This window comes from Choloepus didactylus, chromosome 16 (assembly GCF_015220235.1).
Source record: "Choloepus didactylus isolate mChoDid1 chromosome 16, mChoDid1.pri, whole genome shotgun sequence".
NCBI classification, from domain to species: Eukaryota; Metazoa; Chordata; class Mammalia; order Pilosa; family Megalonychidae; genus Choloepus; species Choloepus didactylus.
Genome location: NC_051322.1, coordinates 18,056,209 through 18,074,290, shown reverse-complemented (window position 1 = coordinate 18,074,290; position 18,082 = coordinate 18,056,209). Strand labels below are relative to the sequence as shown.

The window sequence follows — 18,082 nt, the reverse complement described above, 5'->3', positions numbered from 1 at the left end:
CACCTCAAAGGAATTTCTCAAAAAGGTAAAGAGGCAAGCCAACTCAATGGGAAAAAATTTTTGGAAACCCATGTATCTGACAAAAGACTGATATCTTGCATATATAAAGAAATCCTACAACTCAATGACAATAGTACAGTCGGCCCAATTATAAAATGGGCAAAAGATATGAAAAGACAGTTCTCTGAAGAGGAAATACAAATGGACAAGAAACACATGAAAAAATGTTCAGCTTCACTAGCTATTAGAGAGATGCAAATTAAGACCACAATGAGATACCATCTAACACCGGTTAGAATGGCTGCCATTAAACAAACAGGAAACTACAAATGCTGGAGGGGATGTGGAGAAATTGGAAGTCTTATTCATTGTTGGTGGGACTGTATAATGGTTCAGCCACTCTGGAAGTCAGTCTGGCAGTTCCTTAGAAAACTAGATATAGAGTTACCATTCGATCCAGCGATTGTACTTCTCGGTATATACCCGGAAGATCGGAAAGCAGTGACACGAACAGATATCTGCACGCCAATGTTCATAGCAGCATTATTCACAATTGCCAAAAGATGGAAACAACCCAAATGTCCTTCAACAGATGAGTGGATAAATAAAATGTGGTATATACACACGATGGAATACTACGCGGCAGTAAGAAGGAACGATCTCGTGAAACATATGACAACATGGATGCACCTTGAAGACATAATGCTGAGCAAAATAAGCCAGGCACAAAAAGAGAAATATTATATGCTACCACTAATGTGAACTTTGAAAAATGTAAAACAAATGGTTTATAATGTAGAATGTAGGGGAACTAGCAATAGAGAGCAATTAAGGAAGGGGGGAACAATAATCCAAGAAGAACAGATAAGCTATTTAACGTTCTGGGGATGCCCAGGAATGACTATGGTCTGTTAATTTCTGATGGATATAGTAGGAGCAAGTTCACAGAAATGTTGCTATATTAGGTAACTTTCTTGGGGTAAAGTAGGAACATGTTGGAAGTTAAGCAGTTATCTTAGGTTAGTTGTCTTTTTCTTACTCCCTTGCTATGGTCTCTTTGAAATGTTCTTTTATTGTATGTTTGTTTTCTTTTTAACTTTTTTTTTCATACAGTTGATTTAAAAAAGAAGGGAAAGTTAAAAAAAAAAAAAAAAAAGATGTAGTGCCCCCTTTAGGAGCCTGTGGAGAATGCAGGGGTATTCGCCTACCCCACCTGCACGGTTGCTAACATGACCACAGACATAGGGGACTGGTGGTTTGATGGGTTGAGCCCTCTACCACAGGTTTTACCCTTGGGAAGACGGTTGCTGAAAAGGAGAGGCTAGGCCTCCCTATGGTTTTGCCTAAGAGCCTCCTCCCGAATGCCTCTTTGTTGCTCAGATGTGGCCCTGTCTCTCTAGCTAAGCCAACTTGAAAGGTGAAATCACTGCCCTCCCGCCTACGTGGGATCAGACACCCAGGGGAGTGAATCTCCCTGGCAACGTGGAATACGACTCCCGGGGAGGAATGTAGACCTGGCATCGTGGGACGGAGAACATCTTTTTGACCAAAAGGGGGATGTGAAAGGAAATGAAATAAGCTTCAGTGGCAGAGAGATTCCAAAACGAGCCGAGAGGTCACTCTGGAGGGCACTCTTATGCACACTTTAGACAACCCTTTTTAGGTTCTAAAGAATTGGGGTAGCTGGTGGTGGATACCTGAAACTATCAAACTACAACCCAGAACCCATGAATCTCGAAGACAGTTGTATAAAAATGTAGCTTATGAGGGGTGACAATGGGATTGGGAAAGCCATAAGGACCACACTCCACTTTGTCTAGTTTATGGATGGATGAGTAGAAAAATAGGGGAAGGAAACAAACAGACAAAGGTACCCAGTGTTCTTTTTTTACTTCAATTGCTCTTTTTCACTCTAATTATTATTCTTGTTATTTTTGTGTGTGTGCTAATGAAGGTGCCAGGGATTGATTTGGGTGATGCATGTACCACTATGTAATGGTACTGTAAACAATCGAAAGTACGATTTGTTTTGTATGACTGCGTGGTATGTGAATATATCTCAATAAAATGAAGATTAAAAAAAAGAAAAAGTCATGGATGTATAGCTCCATTTATATGAAATATACAGAGTAAGTCAATCCATAGAGACAGGCTGCCAGGAGCTGGGAGAATGGGGGAGTGGGGAACAACTGCTTAATTGGTTCAAAGTTCTTCTTGGGGTAATGAAAATGTTGTGGAACTAGATAGAGGTGGTAAGTGCACAGGACTGTGAATGCATTAAATGCCACTGAATTGTTCAGTGCATGGTTAATTTTATGTTATGTGAATGTTACTTTAATAAAAAAAATTTAATTGAAAACCAAAAACCAAGGAGAGTAAATAGTAATAAAACTCTGAGAAAAGCTCTTAGGCTGTCATTACTGTATGCCTTGAAAGAAGACGTTTCTTTTGTATTATCTTTAGAAGAATTTTGTTTTCTAAGTGACAAAGGTTCTGTTGAATGCCAGCTTCAGGATATCCTTTCTGGTCCTCAGTTTCCTCAACTGTAGATTGGAAAAAATAGTTTCTTGCTTGAAGTGCTGTGCTGAGGCTTGGAAATAAAACATGCAACTCCCTAGCAAGGGCCTAGCACGCAGCAGACTCTCACCAAGAACATCCTCTTCCTCCACCTCCTCCTCCTCTTCTTTTTTTTTGCTTGTTTTGTTTTTGTGTTTTTAAACAGCTTTATTGAGATATAACTCATATACCATATAATTCACCAAATTAAAGTGTATAATTCAAGGGATTTTAGTAAATTCATGTATGTATGAACTATTATCATAGTCAATTTTTAAACATTTTCAACCCCCCTCCCCAAAGAAACCCTGAACCTTTAGCTATCATCCCCTATTTGGCCATCCTGCTAACCTACTTTCTGTCTCCAGAGATTTTCCAGTTTGGGACATTTCATGAGAATGGAATTAAATAGTATGAAGTCTTCCCTTAGTGGCTTCTTTAACTTAGCATGGTTTCAAGGTTCATCCATGTTGTAGCATGTATTAGAACTTCATTCCTTTTTCTGGCTGAATAATATTCTATTGTGTATATATATCACGTTTTGATTATACATTCATCTGTTGATGGGCACTTGCGTTTTTTCTATCTTTTGGCTATTGTGAAAAATGCCACTATAAACATTCATGTACAAGAATCTGTTTGAGTCCCTATTTTCAGTCCTTCTGGGTATATACCTAGGAGTGGAATTTCTTGTGTCATCTAGTAATTCTATGTTTAACTTTTTGAGGATTTGCCAAACTGTTTCCACATAGGCTGTACCATTTTACATTCCCATCAGCAATGAATAAGGGTTCCTATTTATCCATAACCTCGCCAACATGGGTTCTTTTCCTTTTCTTTTTTTCACCAGCTTTGGGTAGAAAGCATCACCTTGATAATGCCTTGATTTGGACATTTCATCAGCCTCAAAACTGTAAGCTAATAAATTCCCATTGTTCAAGCCAAACCATTTCGTGGTATTTTCTTTAAGCAGTCTGGTAACTAAGATCCTAGGTTAGTTCTGTTAGATCCTTTCATTTCTGGGAAGTGGTAAAAGTACTCATTTAAGATAAACTCTTGCAAGTCAAAGATGCATAATGTAGGCTTTAGAACAATGCTGTTCAATAGAACTTTCTGCAGTGATGGAAATGTTCTATATCTCTGCCATCCTATATAGTAGCCATTAGCAACATATGGCTACTGAGCACTTGGAAGGTGATTAGTGCAATTAAGAAAGAGAATTCTTAGTTTTATTTAATTCTCATTAATATAATGTAAATAGTCGTTATGACTGATGGCTACTTACAGGACTCAGCAGCTCTAGGACAACTGCTACAAGTACAAAGGATGTATAATGAGCAAAGATCAAGCTAGAGAAATATGATGAGCCCCCAAAGTTTCTAATGTTATTCATTGTCCACAGTCTTAAACAGCATAATATGTTGTAAATCTTTTAAAAGTACCAAGTCCTTCCCGGGGATGAATCTGGACCCAACATCGTGGGATTGAGAAAATCTTTCTTGACCAAAAGGGGGATGTGAAATGAAACAAAATAAAGTTTCAGTGGCTGAGAGATTCCAAATAGAGTCAAGAGCTCACTCTAGTGGGCATTCTTATGCACTATATAGATAACCCTTTTTAGGTTTTAATGCATTGGAATAGCAGGAAGTAAATACCTGAAAACTATCAAACTGCAACCCAGTAGCCTTGACTCTTAAAGACAATTGTATAACAATGTAGCTTATAAGGGGTGACGGTGTGATTGTGAAAGCCTTGTGGATCACACTCCCTTTATCCAGTGTATGGATGGATGCGTGGAAAAATGGGGACAAAAAACTAAATGAAAAATGGGGGGCCAGGATGATTTGGGTGTTCTTTTTTTACTTGTATTTTCTATTCTTATTTTCACTTTTTCTGGTACAGGGAAAATGTTCAAAAAATAGATTGGGATGATGAATGCACAACTATATGATGGTATTGTGAACAGTTGTACACTTTGGATGATTGTATGGTATGTGAATATATCTCAATAAAATTGAATTTAAAAAAAAAGTCCTGTGGTCCTTTAGGTTTCTTGTCTTCCTCCTGTTTGGTGACCACTGCCCCATATTGAATAGCTGCTGCAAATTCACAGCTAAGCTCTGACCAGCTTTTAGGGGACATCCCCCCAGAGGAAAGACACCATTCCTGAATAATCAATATGCAAACCTAGCTTTACTACTGATCTAGACATAATTGTGTCCTCCTTCCTTCAGCCCTGAATGTCCTGATGTCTAGTCTGCTGTGTCCCAAGATCTACTCACGATTGCTCCTTCTAATCCAGGATACCAGCATCAACCACCGCCACCGTAAAAAAAATCCCCAGAGTCCCAGAACTTCTTGAGTATTATTGGTACAGTTCCCAATGAATCCCAGTCTACAGAAACTGTTTTGTCAAAATCTTCCAATTCAGGAATCTAAGTAAATGCCAAACGTAAGACATTTGTTGGCAAATGTCAAATCACAGGTAGAATTATTTAAACACTTTAGATTTTTTGTAAGATACATGGTTTTAATTGTTATTATATATATAGTTACATGATAAAGTGAAATAAATATTAAGAGAGTTACTTAATGTGATCATTAATGTATTCTTTGCTTCTGGGTAAAAAAAAAAAAAATAAAGGAAATTTAATCACACACACAAAAATCCAGTTTTATTTTTAGAGAAAAATCCACTTTCTCTAACCAAAGGGGCAAAACATTCTCTCTATTCTGAATAAAGGAGGCATGATTTGGATAGTCCCCCAGACAAGGGGGAGCTGGATTAATTTTCTCCCAAGAAAGGATGAAGAGGAAGAGAGCTAACCGTTGTGTTTGACCTTCTAGGTCTCTGGTGCTTTTGCTTAATTCCTGTGAAAAACCTCATCCCCTGATGCACATGTAGCCACATCTTGGGGAGACTTCAGTTCTGTTCCTCACACATCTAGAAACTCATAATAAAGTAAGGGATACCAGGGAAGGAGCACTGAAATTATCAAATAGATGAAGGAATTTTTTGGTGAGTTTTCAAAGATGCAGACTTGAAGGGGGAATGTTGACGCTTGCCAATTCTTGGCAATTAAAATTAACTGTAAAATTTTGAGTTGTTTCACCAAATTCCAGACTATCAGATGCAGAGAATAATCCCTGAGAATATGAAGAGGGTAGTTTAGGCAAATAAAAGAGAAAGCCCTCTTACACAAGAATGAGCCAGTTTATCGTTTTTTTTTTTTTTGATGGTAAAGATTTGAAAATTTATTCAAAAAAGTATGATCTGAGGGGTTTGTCGTGGCTACATCTCCCAATCAGAGGGTATATGGTAGTGTTCTAGAAGGTTCTAGGGACACAACAGGCAAGGGCTCATTTACATCTAAGCTAGAGAGTTTAGCTTCTGAATTTATTTAAAGCCGTAGATTCAGTTTAGCTTTAACCTAAACAGAAAGTGAAAAGCATTTTACAGGTCCAAGAGGCAGCAAGAAATAAGGCAACAGATAATATGTCAAAGCTAGAACAAGGGCAGAGGTCAGGATGCATCTGGCTATTAGCTTTGTCCTTGACTGCTAAAAAAGCCAACCTTTTTGTTCCTCTGGATCATCAGCATACCAAGTTCAGAAGTTAAGCAAATGGATTTCCAAAAGGATCCCTACATACATTAAGAGCTGCCGGTTGAGGAGCCACAGGGATTTGTGGTGAAGAACTGAAAGAACCTTTAGAGAAAGGGTTCTCAAATGCATTGTCAGCAGATTTGGTAACTGGCAGGGTACCTTGTCTTGGAGTTGGCTTTGGTGGTTCATTGATTTTGCTCAACAACTGATTGGAATCAAAGTCATCATGGTCTGCATTATCTTGAGGAATGCCAACTTTGCTGTGAAAATAACTGGAGAAAGCACTGGAAGTCCCATAGGAAGACTGCTTTCCCTTCCTTGCAGGTACAGGTGGCTGCCACAGTTGTAAGTCCTTAAACATTTCTTTTACTTCCTTAACGTCTTTATCCCCTAGTGGGTCTAAGGCAATGAAAGCAAAATCTTTGGAGATGTCCTGGGCAGCAGCAGTTCTGGGAGGTGGCTGAGGAGGAGCGACCAGAAGAGGAGGGGGCATAGAAGAGGATTGGGCTGGCACAGGAGCTGGAAAGATATTGCTCTGAAAAGGATTCCCTAAGGAAGTTGTTGAGGGCCAAGCGTTAGCTGCCACAGATGCTAAAGGGCCCCAAACAGCAGGGGCTGGAGGGGAAGTTGAGGCTGCAAAGGATGAAGGCTGGTTCCAACCTGGAACAGCTGGTCTTGTGCCAAAAATAAGCAACTGACCAAATCCTGAAGGTTGACCACCCACAACAGCTCCTGGGACCACTGAAGGGGACTGATTGAAGACTAAGGATGGTGGGAGGGTTCCATGGTCCTGCCTGAGGGGGTATAACTGGTATACCACTTAGACCCGTAAGGAGCCCTACTGGGACAGAAACACTTGTTTTGAAGAGATCCAGAGGGTTGGTCTGTTGGGTTGCAGGTGTCCTGTAGGTGACATCTGGCCTGGAGATTCTGAGACGGGAGGAGCAAAGAGGTCTGATGGGAGCAAGTCACTGGCTGAAGATGTTGGGCTGTTTAGGTCAGGAGGTGTAGACATGTCCCCAAACAAATCCATCTGGTCAATACCCAATTTCAATTTGGTAGTTTGGTCATCAAGAGTCAGGAGGTTCTCACTCCCATTCTCTACTGCTTTGTTGGCTTCTTCAGTCTTTTTATTTTCTTCTTTTTTCTTTACATTGTAGATAACTTGAAAAAGATCTTTAAGATCAACGACCAATGGCTCGGCCTGCCGCCCTGTTTTTATGGCAAAAAGCTGGTGTTGGCCTTCTCCTCCACACACATAACCAAATGCCCAGTTGTCTGTCACATCACGAGCAATGAAAGAAATTTTATTCACTGGATGTTCATGTTCTATTACCCCAGTTTTCCCATCAATTAATTTTATCCCAGAAAGCGAAATGTTGACCCAGAGCTTTTGTTTGTGTTGTCCTTGAGACAGAGCAGCTGCCGCCATTCCCTTTAGTTTTATCATAGAATCTTGGCTCATTTTATCCCCTGTTGCATCTGGCACATCATCAATGCCAATTTGCTTGGCCTTGTATTTCACACCATCACCTTTAAACCTGGACAAGAGATACTCATCTGTCTTTTCAGAGCCTTTCTTCTTTTTCTTCTTCGTTGGGGCTTTTGGTGCGGCCTGTTGGTCAGGATGATCGTTGGTTGTACTCATCTCTACTTCATTCAACATGGCAAGAAATCAGGCAGCAAACCCTGGCTTTAGTGGGACTTAGTAATACCAGGTGATTTCCAGTGGAGAAGTCTCAAATGAACATAACCTACAGACACAAGCTAGCTAGCGCCTCTGCGATACGAGCATGACTTCCCCGTCTCCAGAGCCTCCAGGCTGCAGCCGAGCTTATCATTTTTAAAGTCTAGGATATGCTAGGAAAAAGAAGTTCAAGAAACATAAAGCTGCATTAAAAAATATTAAATCCTTTGCTAATCATTGAAGGATGAAAGAGAGGCAGGCTTCAGGGGTAGGGGCAGCCTAGGGAAGTGCCGTGGATGAAGGACCAGAGCTTCGAGTCTGGAGAGAAGCTCCTTCCCTTGGGGTCAGCCTGAAAACGGGGCCTGGCCATCAACTTCATGCCCAACCCTTGTATACGGGGCTTCCTGGGCCAGTTCTGGCCCTTGTTTGTCAAGCTTCTCTGGGAGCTGTTGGAAACATGAACATGTTTCAGAATTTCCTGCAACAGGGTGGAGGTTTGGAATAGTTGGATACTTGCTACTGGAATTCCTGAAAAATAGAAGCAGATATTCCATAAATAAACTTTGGAAATGAAATACAGAATGTTCGGCATTTAACATATTTTTAAAACTGTGTTTTCCAGTTTCTTTTGTCTTCACCAATTGTTAGAGTTGCCAGATGGCTCTTTAAGATTTGGCCTGGTCCCACCTCTCAAATTAAGACTCAGGTTCAAGGAAAATATTATCTGAATTCAAATAGGCTGATTTTATATTTGTGCTTGCTTAAGAATCCATGTTTTATTCCATACCCATGTCAAGCACATCACGACATGGTAACCTTAACATGTGAGAACACAGAGTTGGCATTGACAGCAGAGAGGCAAAACCTTAGCATGTGAGAACACAGGGTTGGCATTGATAGCAGAGAGGCAAAACAGGGATGGGAAATATGGAGCTCAGTTTGCCAGCATCCTCTACTCCCTCCATAGCAGCCATTACTAAATGATTTCATCTTTCACTCTCATGGTGCATGGATAAAGCTCCATCGTCCTTCTCAGTGCAACTTTCCAAGAAAGGCATTTTTAGAGTAGACACTGAAATGAAACTCTGATTACAGCATGAAAGGGGTCACTAGAGGGAGAGCCAAAGCCATTTGGAAATTGTTAAATTCTTTAAGAAAGCACTGAGTAGAATCTTTCAAAAAGACAACTGGTCAACCTTAAAATTCCTCCTAACGTACAGTTAGATGATGCCTAAAATTCTGTCATTAGAACAAGCCCCCTTGGATGTTATGCCTGCTCCAGTGGTGAACCCAGTGAATTTGACACCTGGAATGGATCATTGTTAACAATTCCTCACCATGTAACAGAATTATTTTTAGTAACAATCATGAAATTAAACGAATAGTAATAATAGCTGGGAAAGACAATGAAATTTTTCTTTGATGAAAATTCACTATAATCATAGCAGTTGAATAAATAGTACAGTATAAAAAGGAAAAATAAATGCTTTTGAATTTATTCATATATTTTTTGACAAAAGGGAAAAATGATTACCTACGTATCGGTCAGCAGTAGTAATGAATGTAATATTAGAGCTTCTGTTTTTGAGACTTAACTTCTGCAAACTTGCCAATGATTTCATGTAAATCAATCTTTGCATTTTCACATTCAGTGGGCAGTATAGACAGATTTATCGATCCATCTTCATCCATAATTGATCAAAGAATTCTTTCCATTAATTTTAATTTTGTCAGTTTTATCTCTTATGTAGCAAGAGACATATAAGTAGTTAAGAAAGGCTGAAGCGTAGATGGGTGTAGCAGAGACTCATACAAGTCCCATAGCAACAAATCCCAGAAACTGCAGTACAGTCAAGATCAATTCTAGCAGCTTGTAAATGTCTCCATGGTTGAAAATTTTCACTGAAAATCAGCGCCAGAAAATTTATCATAAATGTCTATTCTGTTTGGTTCTCAAGTTTTTCTTCTGTAGAAATCAGAGGCAGTGGCTGAATGGCAGCAAACGCCGGCTTACCTGAGCCATGCGCTAGTGTTTTGTTCTTGGTGAAAGTGATCAGGTCTGAAACCACAACCCTTTTAACTTCTGGCAACGTATGATCGGTACCTCTGGTTATTTTTCCGAGCAATTTTTCTTCGAATGTTGATTCTCTTTTCTATATAAGTAACCATTTCCTCACTCTTTTTCCCGTAAGTAGTGGCCCTCTCACAAGTTCTTGGCTCTGATCTTCAAGGAACAATTGTAAAGCCTTGTTCAAGGCGTGTTCTGACAGTTTGCAAATATCCGTGTGGTTACAAAGAATGACAAAATCAAGTAACTCAAGTTCTCTGACTTTGTCTTTGCAATCGCTCTGCTCTCATTGTTTATTTCTCATTCATCACCTGGAAACAAATGCATGTAGCTGAGTCCCCATGAGTTGAAGTCTGAACTAACTTCTGTGTGGAATACAGTATTTATTAAAGGATAAACAAAAAGGTGCCAGTTTAGGCTTCTGTATATATTATTAAACTCAACAGTAATCTCAATTGTTTAGAAAGACCAAAAAGATTTTGGAGGGCAGAATATTGTACCACTAACACTGTTTGTAATTATCAGTGCATGTTGGGGATAAAAAGCAGGCCAACTTTTAGATGGCTTTATTATTGCTTTTAAATTCTTTACAGGCAATGCACACACATGCACACACACGTGAGCACACACAATCTCCCCCCCATGGCCTGCACTAGGGCACGCTGCTCCCACTGCCACCTTGGTAGCCATTGACCTGCCTGCTTTTTTTTTTTTTAATTGTGGTAAAAATGCACATAAAATTTGTCATTTTTACCACTTTTAAGTGTACAATTCATTGGCATTAATTACATTCACAGTGTTGTGCTACCACCAATACTATCCATTATTAAAAATTTTTTGTCACCCCAAACAGAAACTCAGTTCCCATTAAGCATTAACTCCCCATTTCCCTCCTTCTCCCATCCTAGGTAGCCTGTGATATATTTTCTGTCTCTATGAATTTGCCTATTCTAGATATTTGCTGTAAGTAGAATCATACAATATTTGTCCTTTTATTTCTGACATATTTCACTTGGCATAATGTCTTTAATGTCTGTCTATGTTGTAAGATGTTTCAGAACTTCATTCATTTTTATGGCTGAATAATACTCCATTGCATGCATATACCACATTTTGTTTATCCGTTCCTCTGTTGATGGACACTTGGGTTGTTTCCAGATCTGCTGACTTTTAATCCACTGCAACCTTTAACTAGAAAATTCACTGGCCATGCAACTTGGGATTCACATCACAGGAACATCCTCTTCTGCTTTTACCACCCAATCACTTCTTACCTCCCAGATGATTTTATTGAACTGGATTAAATAGATTAAAAACTGAAATCCCACAGATTAATTTTCTCCTCCTCAAGCTCCAACCCCTTTGCGTGGAAAGGGATGGACCAGCTGAGACTTCAGCTCCTGTCCTCTGGTTCCATCAAATCTCAAGCCCAGCTCTTGCCAGGGAACAGGCTCTCCTGGGGGGAACTCCAGTGTGGCTTCGCTTCAGCTCTCCACACACTTTCCTCTCCCTGACATCTGGAAAGTGCACCTTTTATTCCTTTTCAGCCACTCATTAGTTTTGGGATCCTGGCAAAAGTAACTTCTCCTGTCTCCTCCTTTAAAAAAACAAACAAGCAAGCAACTGTTTGAGAATTTTCTAAGGGCCCTTGGACTCCCTAACTTTAAATTCTAATGTGCTAAGGGCCTGGCTGGCATGGCCTGTGCTGAGCCTCCTGCACGTGTTGCTGACAACAGGGACGGTCAGCTACATCTCAGGCAGCAGATGGGTCCCCCCACCCCATTTCCTCTCCCAGGGGATGCTGCTGAATTTTCATATGGCCGTGTCTCCTTGCGTGGCATCTTCAGAACAGCTGGGCCCTGAAGACTTCCAGATGGCTCTAACAATCAGAGCTGGATTTCCTGGGCAGTGCCCGGCACTGACCTCGGGATGGTTTTAGAAGACATCAGGGGCTCTGCCCTGGCCCAGACTTTCTGTCCCATATACTGTATCGCACTGTCCACCAATCTGCAATAGAGGGTAGGGGTGGATTTGTTATTCCCATTTTAGAGATGGGGAAACTGAGTGCAGAGAGTTGAAATAAATTACCCAGGCAGTGCCGCTGCCTTTTGGAGCAGAACTGGGATGAGTGCCCCTCCCCCACTCCTTTTCTCTCATCCACCCTGACTCCGACTAGCTTAGCTCAGGGTTGGCCCAGGCGCAGACATCCTGGTTACACAACTGATACCAAACACGTACTCTGCTGAGAATATAAATAGACCCAGTGCCTTGCCTCCTAGAATTTATGATTCAGAAAGCACAAGATTTGTACATTGAGTAACCAGATGTCTTCAGAAATATGGAAAGTAGTGGTAGCATAGAAATAGCAGGTTTCTATGACTTTATTTTTATATCAGGATATAAGAATCTGCTACCAATGCTTGGTAATATCATGTTTAGGAAATAGTCCAAAAAAGCTGTCTACCGGAGATTCCAAATTTGTGGCATGTGCCCGGCTAGTCCCTGTGGATGTCTGGCAGATTGTGACTCTATTATGGCTTTCTTCCCCCTTAACCCTGATGCAGCCTCAGAATCTTTCCTAACACAGCACTCTGTTCAGCCACACAGTTCATGCAGGATTTCAACTAAGGATTTCAATTTGCCATTCCCCAAACAAGGGCTAGGGGCAACTAACCACAAAGAAGCAGCTAATCATGGTTTAAAACAGATTATTACACACCTGAGGTCTAGAAAACATTTGCAGAAGTAACAGCAGTTCATACAGAAATGAGTCCATGCGTGAGGCATGGCCCCCTATCACCCCCCATTTTGGAATGCCCAGGGTCGGGCAAGGCCTATGTTCTTTGGAGAAGGCTTCCTGGTTGGAGAATCTCAGCTCAAGGAATTACCTGAGCTTGGAGGTATTTGCCATTTCTCAGAGGATTGAGTCTAGAAGACAGAAGAGCCTCCAAGTTCCTTAGAAATTGTTAATGGGAAAATTTCCAGTTGAGGTGTAAGTGGTAAGAGAGGTACCTGAGCACCAGCTGTTCTCTTTACCTCCTTGGATGACATCCACCCTTTCGGGATAGTCCCACTGTGAAGACCAGGAAACTGCAGGTCTGAGGGCCTGAAAGGAGCCTTGGCCTCCAAAGAAGAAAAGGGCCCATCGCTGCTGGTGCCACGACCAGGGTTGGCAACCAGCAGGCCGGTTGCTGAGGGACGACACTGACAGCCAGCCCTTCCTGAGGGCTTGCTCTGGGCCCAGCACTGTCCTCAGGGTGGGACATCAGGGAGCCTCCCAGAATCCCTGTGTGGTAGAAGCAGCAAGTGCCTTTGCTGCCCAGATCTCCCCGGCCCTCCTCTGATTTCAAGCTGAAGCATCCTGTGAGTTCATCGGTGGCCTTTGGGCAGCCCAAAAGGTTGGGGTGAGGATGGACCTGGGGGCCAGTGCTCCAGCCTCCCATCTTTCAGGGGACAGTTCTGAGAGGTGTTCTCAACCCCCGGCAGGTATCCCTGTGGAATTCCACCCCAATTGCTGCAGCCGTGACCTCCTCAGTGCACTCTGCCTTGCGCAGTAAGTGCTTTCTAGAATCACCCTCCAAATATATCTTTACTCAGACTCTGCTCTTGGAACCCAAACCATTTCACAGAAGAGGAAACTGAGGCACAGTTTTGCTTACATAGCAGCTGTGTGGTGTGAGGTGGAGCCCGTTCTCTTTCAGCAGGCTGCTGTAGAGCATCAAGGATTTTGAACATAAACCAAAGGTCCATGGTGGCTCTGTAAGCTCGGCAGCCCAGTGAATGACCTGAGAAACATGGAGGCTACTGGGTGCTGGAAACGAGGTCCTGTGCTTGTGGGTCCTTTTCATAAGCAGCACTTGCCGTGGGAAGGATCCTGGGGCTGCGGAGTTAATCTCTTCCTTTACACGCCGACAAACAGATCTTCAACAGACAGCATCACAAGGTACTTTATTCTGCTTGCGTGGTCGTTGGTGGAGGGTTTGGTTAATCAGGGCATTTCGCCTGAGAAAATTGCCGTAATTAATAGCTACGAAGAAAATACACGGGTACTTTTCTTTGTGTTTGAAATTTTTTTTTTAAGGTTGTATTTCATTCTATTTTTTGAGAGCTCCTGAATGCAACACATATGTAGTGTTCTGAGAGAAAATTTCTCAGACTATCTTGCTGTTTCCTTAATTTACAATTATTCCTGAATATAATAGAAAAGCATTTGCAAACTATGCTATATGGTTTCATAAACTTAAGTAACCAGCCCACCAATTATTCTTTATCTCATGAAGAAAATTATCTTTTCCAACAAAGAAGCATCCTCATTTGTAATGATATAAATCTCCATGGTGTTAGTGGAGGGGAGAGAAGCACTGACAGGCTCTGGGCCGAACAGTCGCTTGGCGCCCTTGAACTCCCGGCTAGAAGGGGCTGGGTCTGAAAATACCAGCAGCGGAGAGATCTGCAGAAGCACAGGGCACCAGCGCCATTGTTTCCTGGAGCGGGCTGCATTTTCTTCCACCTTCTTCTCTGGGACAAAGCCCACTTGTGTTCCTGTCTTGTTTGTCTCTGTTTCTAGTAAAACAGAAGCATTTGCAGAGAATGCATCAGAGGCTCCCGATGCAGGGATTTCTGCAGGCTGTCATGGCAGCCCCTTGATCTCCACAGATAGAGGAAGGCGTGTCTGAGTTGGAAGAGAAGGCACTGAGGCCTCTGGCTACAGTTTCCGAAGAACTGCGGTCTTTTATGTCATGACACACAAAGGGTCTGCTGACCCAGACAGATTGAGATCTTGTGACTGCTCACATCACCCTTCCTGGGAGACTCCGCAACCCATTCCATGCACAGAAGGAACATAACACTCGTGAGCTACACAGAAGCACAGAACATGGTTGAATTGTTGCTACCTGTTTAAATGGGTTATAAGAAGGGCCATTTAGTATTTTTGTGATAGGCACCCAACATGTGCTTTATTTCCATGATTCTCGAGCCATGTTTTAATAAACTGCCTTATGGAAAAAATCCCAAGTAGAGCTTGATTTGCCCTTTCTGGGCATCACATTTTCCAGGATGCTGTGTAGAAATCGAGTCACTCCAGAAGGATGGTAGCTTCCTAAGGTCAGAAGAGACACATAGAGTCACCAGGGTGGAAGGAGAGTGTTCCAGAGCCTCAGGGGGGTGAGGGACCATGACCTGGTCTGTGATCTAAACCTACCTCTTCCACTAACAAGCCCTCAGCTGGGAAACAGCCCCCCTGGGGCTCCAGTTAACTCGCTGTCCTCTGTGGTTATCCAAGTTCTGTCAACTCTCAATATTTCCGACCCTGAAACCCACTGAACACTCAGGTCATCCTCAGACCACTGGATGATGCTCAGTTGTTCTCTTGAACTGTTCAAAACTGTTTTACTAGCCCTTGAAACCTTATAAATGAAAAAAAAAAAAAAGAGAGAGAGAGAGAGAACTCAGCCAGCTCCCCTCCTGCACCTCCCCAACCCCCCAAATAGTAAGCTTGAAAAACGGCCCCTTTTCCTGGGGATAGAGGAAATGAGCTAATTAGAAATAAGCGAGTAGCAGTCTAGGGAGGAGGGAACTTAGAAAGAGCACCTTCAGGAGGGCGGCTAAATAAGATGAGGCCTTGTGGATTTCCTCTCCCCAAATTGTCACACAACTATAGAAGCAAACGATAACCCTGTTGTCTACACCGCCATCTCAGCTGCAGCTGGGAAGGGGCCTGCAGAGAAAAGTACTACCCTCGGCTTCCAATTATGCTATAGTAGTTACTTAAATTTTATTGCATAAATAATGAGCTCTGTGGGTTTAACAAACAAACAAAAAACCCAAACATAGCATAACACCCGTTAGTCATCTGTCTGAAGCAAGGCTTAAATATGCATTTAATAAAAGCAGTTGTTTTTGTTTTTGTTTTTTCATCCAGGGCCCCATTCAGAGCAAGGCATACCTCCACGGGGTAAATAACTAGTTCTTTTGGTAAATTAGGTTTTTATTTCCTGTTAGAATCTTTATCTTGGGTTTTTAATTTATTTTGAACCAAAGACAAGTGTGGGAGCTTTGTCAGTCCCTGTGACCTGTGTGAGAAAGTCCACTGGGCTTTCCTGGGGTTCCCGTTTATGGGAAACAGAGAGGAGCATTAACCTGCTTGGAGCCAGAAGGAAGGCAGACAGCAGGGCTTTGGACACCCTGATATGCCTTTAAAGAGCACCTACGAAATCCTCTTACAGTATCGTGCTGGGTTGAAAACAAAGGCTTTTGTGAAACACATCGGTACATGCGATGTTTAGATAAAACGGAGAGCTGTGTGATACTTTCCCTTTTTATTATAAGAAATCCAATCAACCCTGACGGTGTGGCTGGTGTCAATTCAACTGTCTTCTTATCCAAATTGACTGCTTTCTCTAGAAAATGAAGGAATGGGCATCTTTCAGGGTGCTGGCACCAGAAGTCAGGTTTTCCTACTGTGGCGTCTCATTGGGCTCATGAATATCTCTGGATTTTCTTGCCCACATGGTGCACGTTTAGGGAGTTGAAATTGCCATGACTGGATAGGGAGGTGATTAGGAGAACTTTGGGCTAAATAATAGGGCTCTGTATTATACATGTAGGGAAGGCCAGAGAACTCTCAGAGGAGGGACCCCTCTGTGAGTGCGGAAAGAATATACTGTCATGCTTTGGAGAAGTTTAGATTGAGCTGAGCCAATGGTAGTGATCAGGGATGAACTTAATGCAAATATTGGGCCACGGGGTTGTCCTCATAGGACATTGCTCCCTAAAGAGCCCTTTTGTCTTTGTCTGCTACTAAGTTAGCACAGTTCTCCACAGGAAAAAAAGATAAGATACAAATTTTGTTTTTGTACTGCCTTCATCTTTGTTGGTGACATCATCTTTTTCTCTCTGGGGGTGTGAATTGGTTGCTGTGGGTGCCCACCCAGGTCCCCTTTACCTGGCCAGGGCAGCCCATCCCCCAGCAGCCCTGAGTATTGGCTGTTTCAGCAGATCCTATAGGCGCTCGCCCTCTGGGAACAGGGGCTGCCGTGCCTGGGAGTTCACCTTCCAGCCACACAAACGCCCTGCAGGCAGCCGTCTGTGACAGGGCTACAGAAGGCCAGCCCCTCCCATCGAGGTGGGACCAGCTCCGAGTGCCATGTGCTTCCCGGAGCTCCACAGGGCACCAGGCTGAAGCCAGCCTCTGGTTAAGACCCTGTCCTTTGTTAACTTTTGTCCCTTCCTCTTTCCTATTCCTTCACCCTCCTTCTTAGGGGAGCACACCCTCAAAAAATCACTGTTCACAAAATCCCATCTTATCTCTGGTTTTAGGGAACCAACCTCGGCTGTGATGACAACTTTGGTTTATAACCGGGTCTTTTGGTTTGCTAAAGCTGCTGGAATGCAATATACCAGAAATGGGTTGGCTCTTTCAATGGGGATCTATTAGATTGCAAATTTACAGCTCTAAGGCCAAGAAAATGTCCAATGTCCAAATTAAGACATCAAGAGGTAGAAACCTTCTCCGAGGAAAGGCCAGTGGCATCCAGGGTTCCTCTGTCTGGCTCTGCTGATCCTTCCCTCCCTGGTTTGGCTTCTGGTTTCAGTGGCTTTCTCCAAAATGTCTCTAGGCTTATGTCTCAGCTTCTCTTTCAGCTTCTCTTGAGGGCAAACTCTGGATTACATATTGTAGCTTCTCTGAGCTCTCTCCAAAATGTGTTTGCCTTTTCTCCTCTCACAGAGGACTCCAGCAAGAGAACCAAGACCTACCTTGAATGGCAGGGTCACATCTCCAAGGAAACAACCTAATTGAAAGGTCCCACCCACAATAGGTCTGCCCCTGCAAGATTGGATTAAAAGAACATAGGCTTTTCTGGGATACATAACAGATCCAAACCAGCACACGGGTACTATCTGTATATAATTCTAAAACATTGGGTGCACATTCAGCAGTGTGCCTAAATGAAAGGCAAACCAAACCCAGCAACAGAGCCTAAAGAATCCTATTGCAAACAGTTACCCTTTAGTCCTTTTCTGCAATGATTTAACAGGATTTGATAGAACACAGTTCAATTTATTGAGCACTGCATTCACTGATTCTGGCTCAGCCTTTGTCCTTAAGGGGCTCCTAGTTGAAGGCACAAAACAGCAGCTATAATGCAATGTCAGTTCTGAAGT

General features: G+C 42.4%; 1 protein-coding gene across 1 annotated transcript; it reads right to left on the bottom strand.

Annotated features, from left to right (window-relative positions):
- Positions 1–6,171: 6,171 nt before the first annotated feature.
- On the bottom strand, positions 6,172–7,827 carry LOC119511790 (disabled homolog 2-like). The gene is given in 3 exon segments (XM_037806319.1): positions 6,172–6,936; positions 6,938–7,062; positions 7,065–7,827. Coding segments are annotated over 3 exon segments (1,653 nt in total).
- Positions 7,828–18,082: the final 10,255 nt, after the last annotated feature.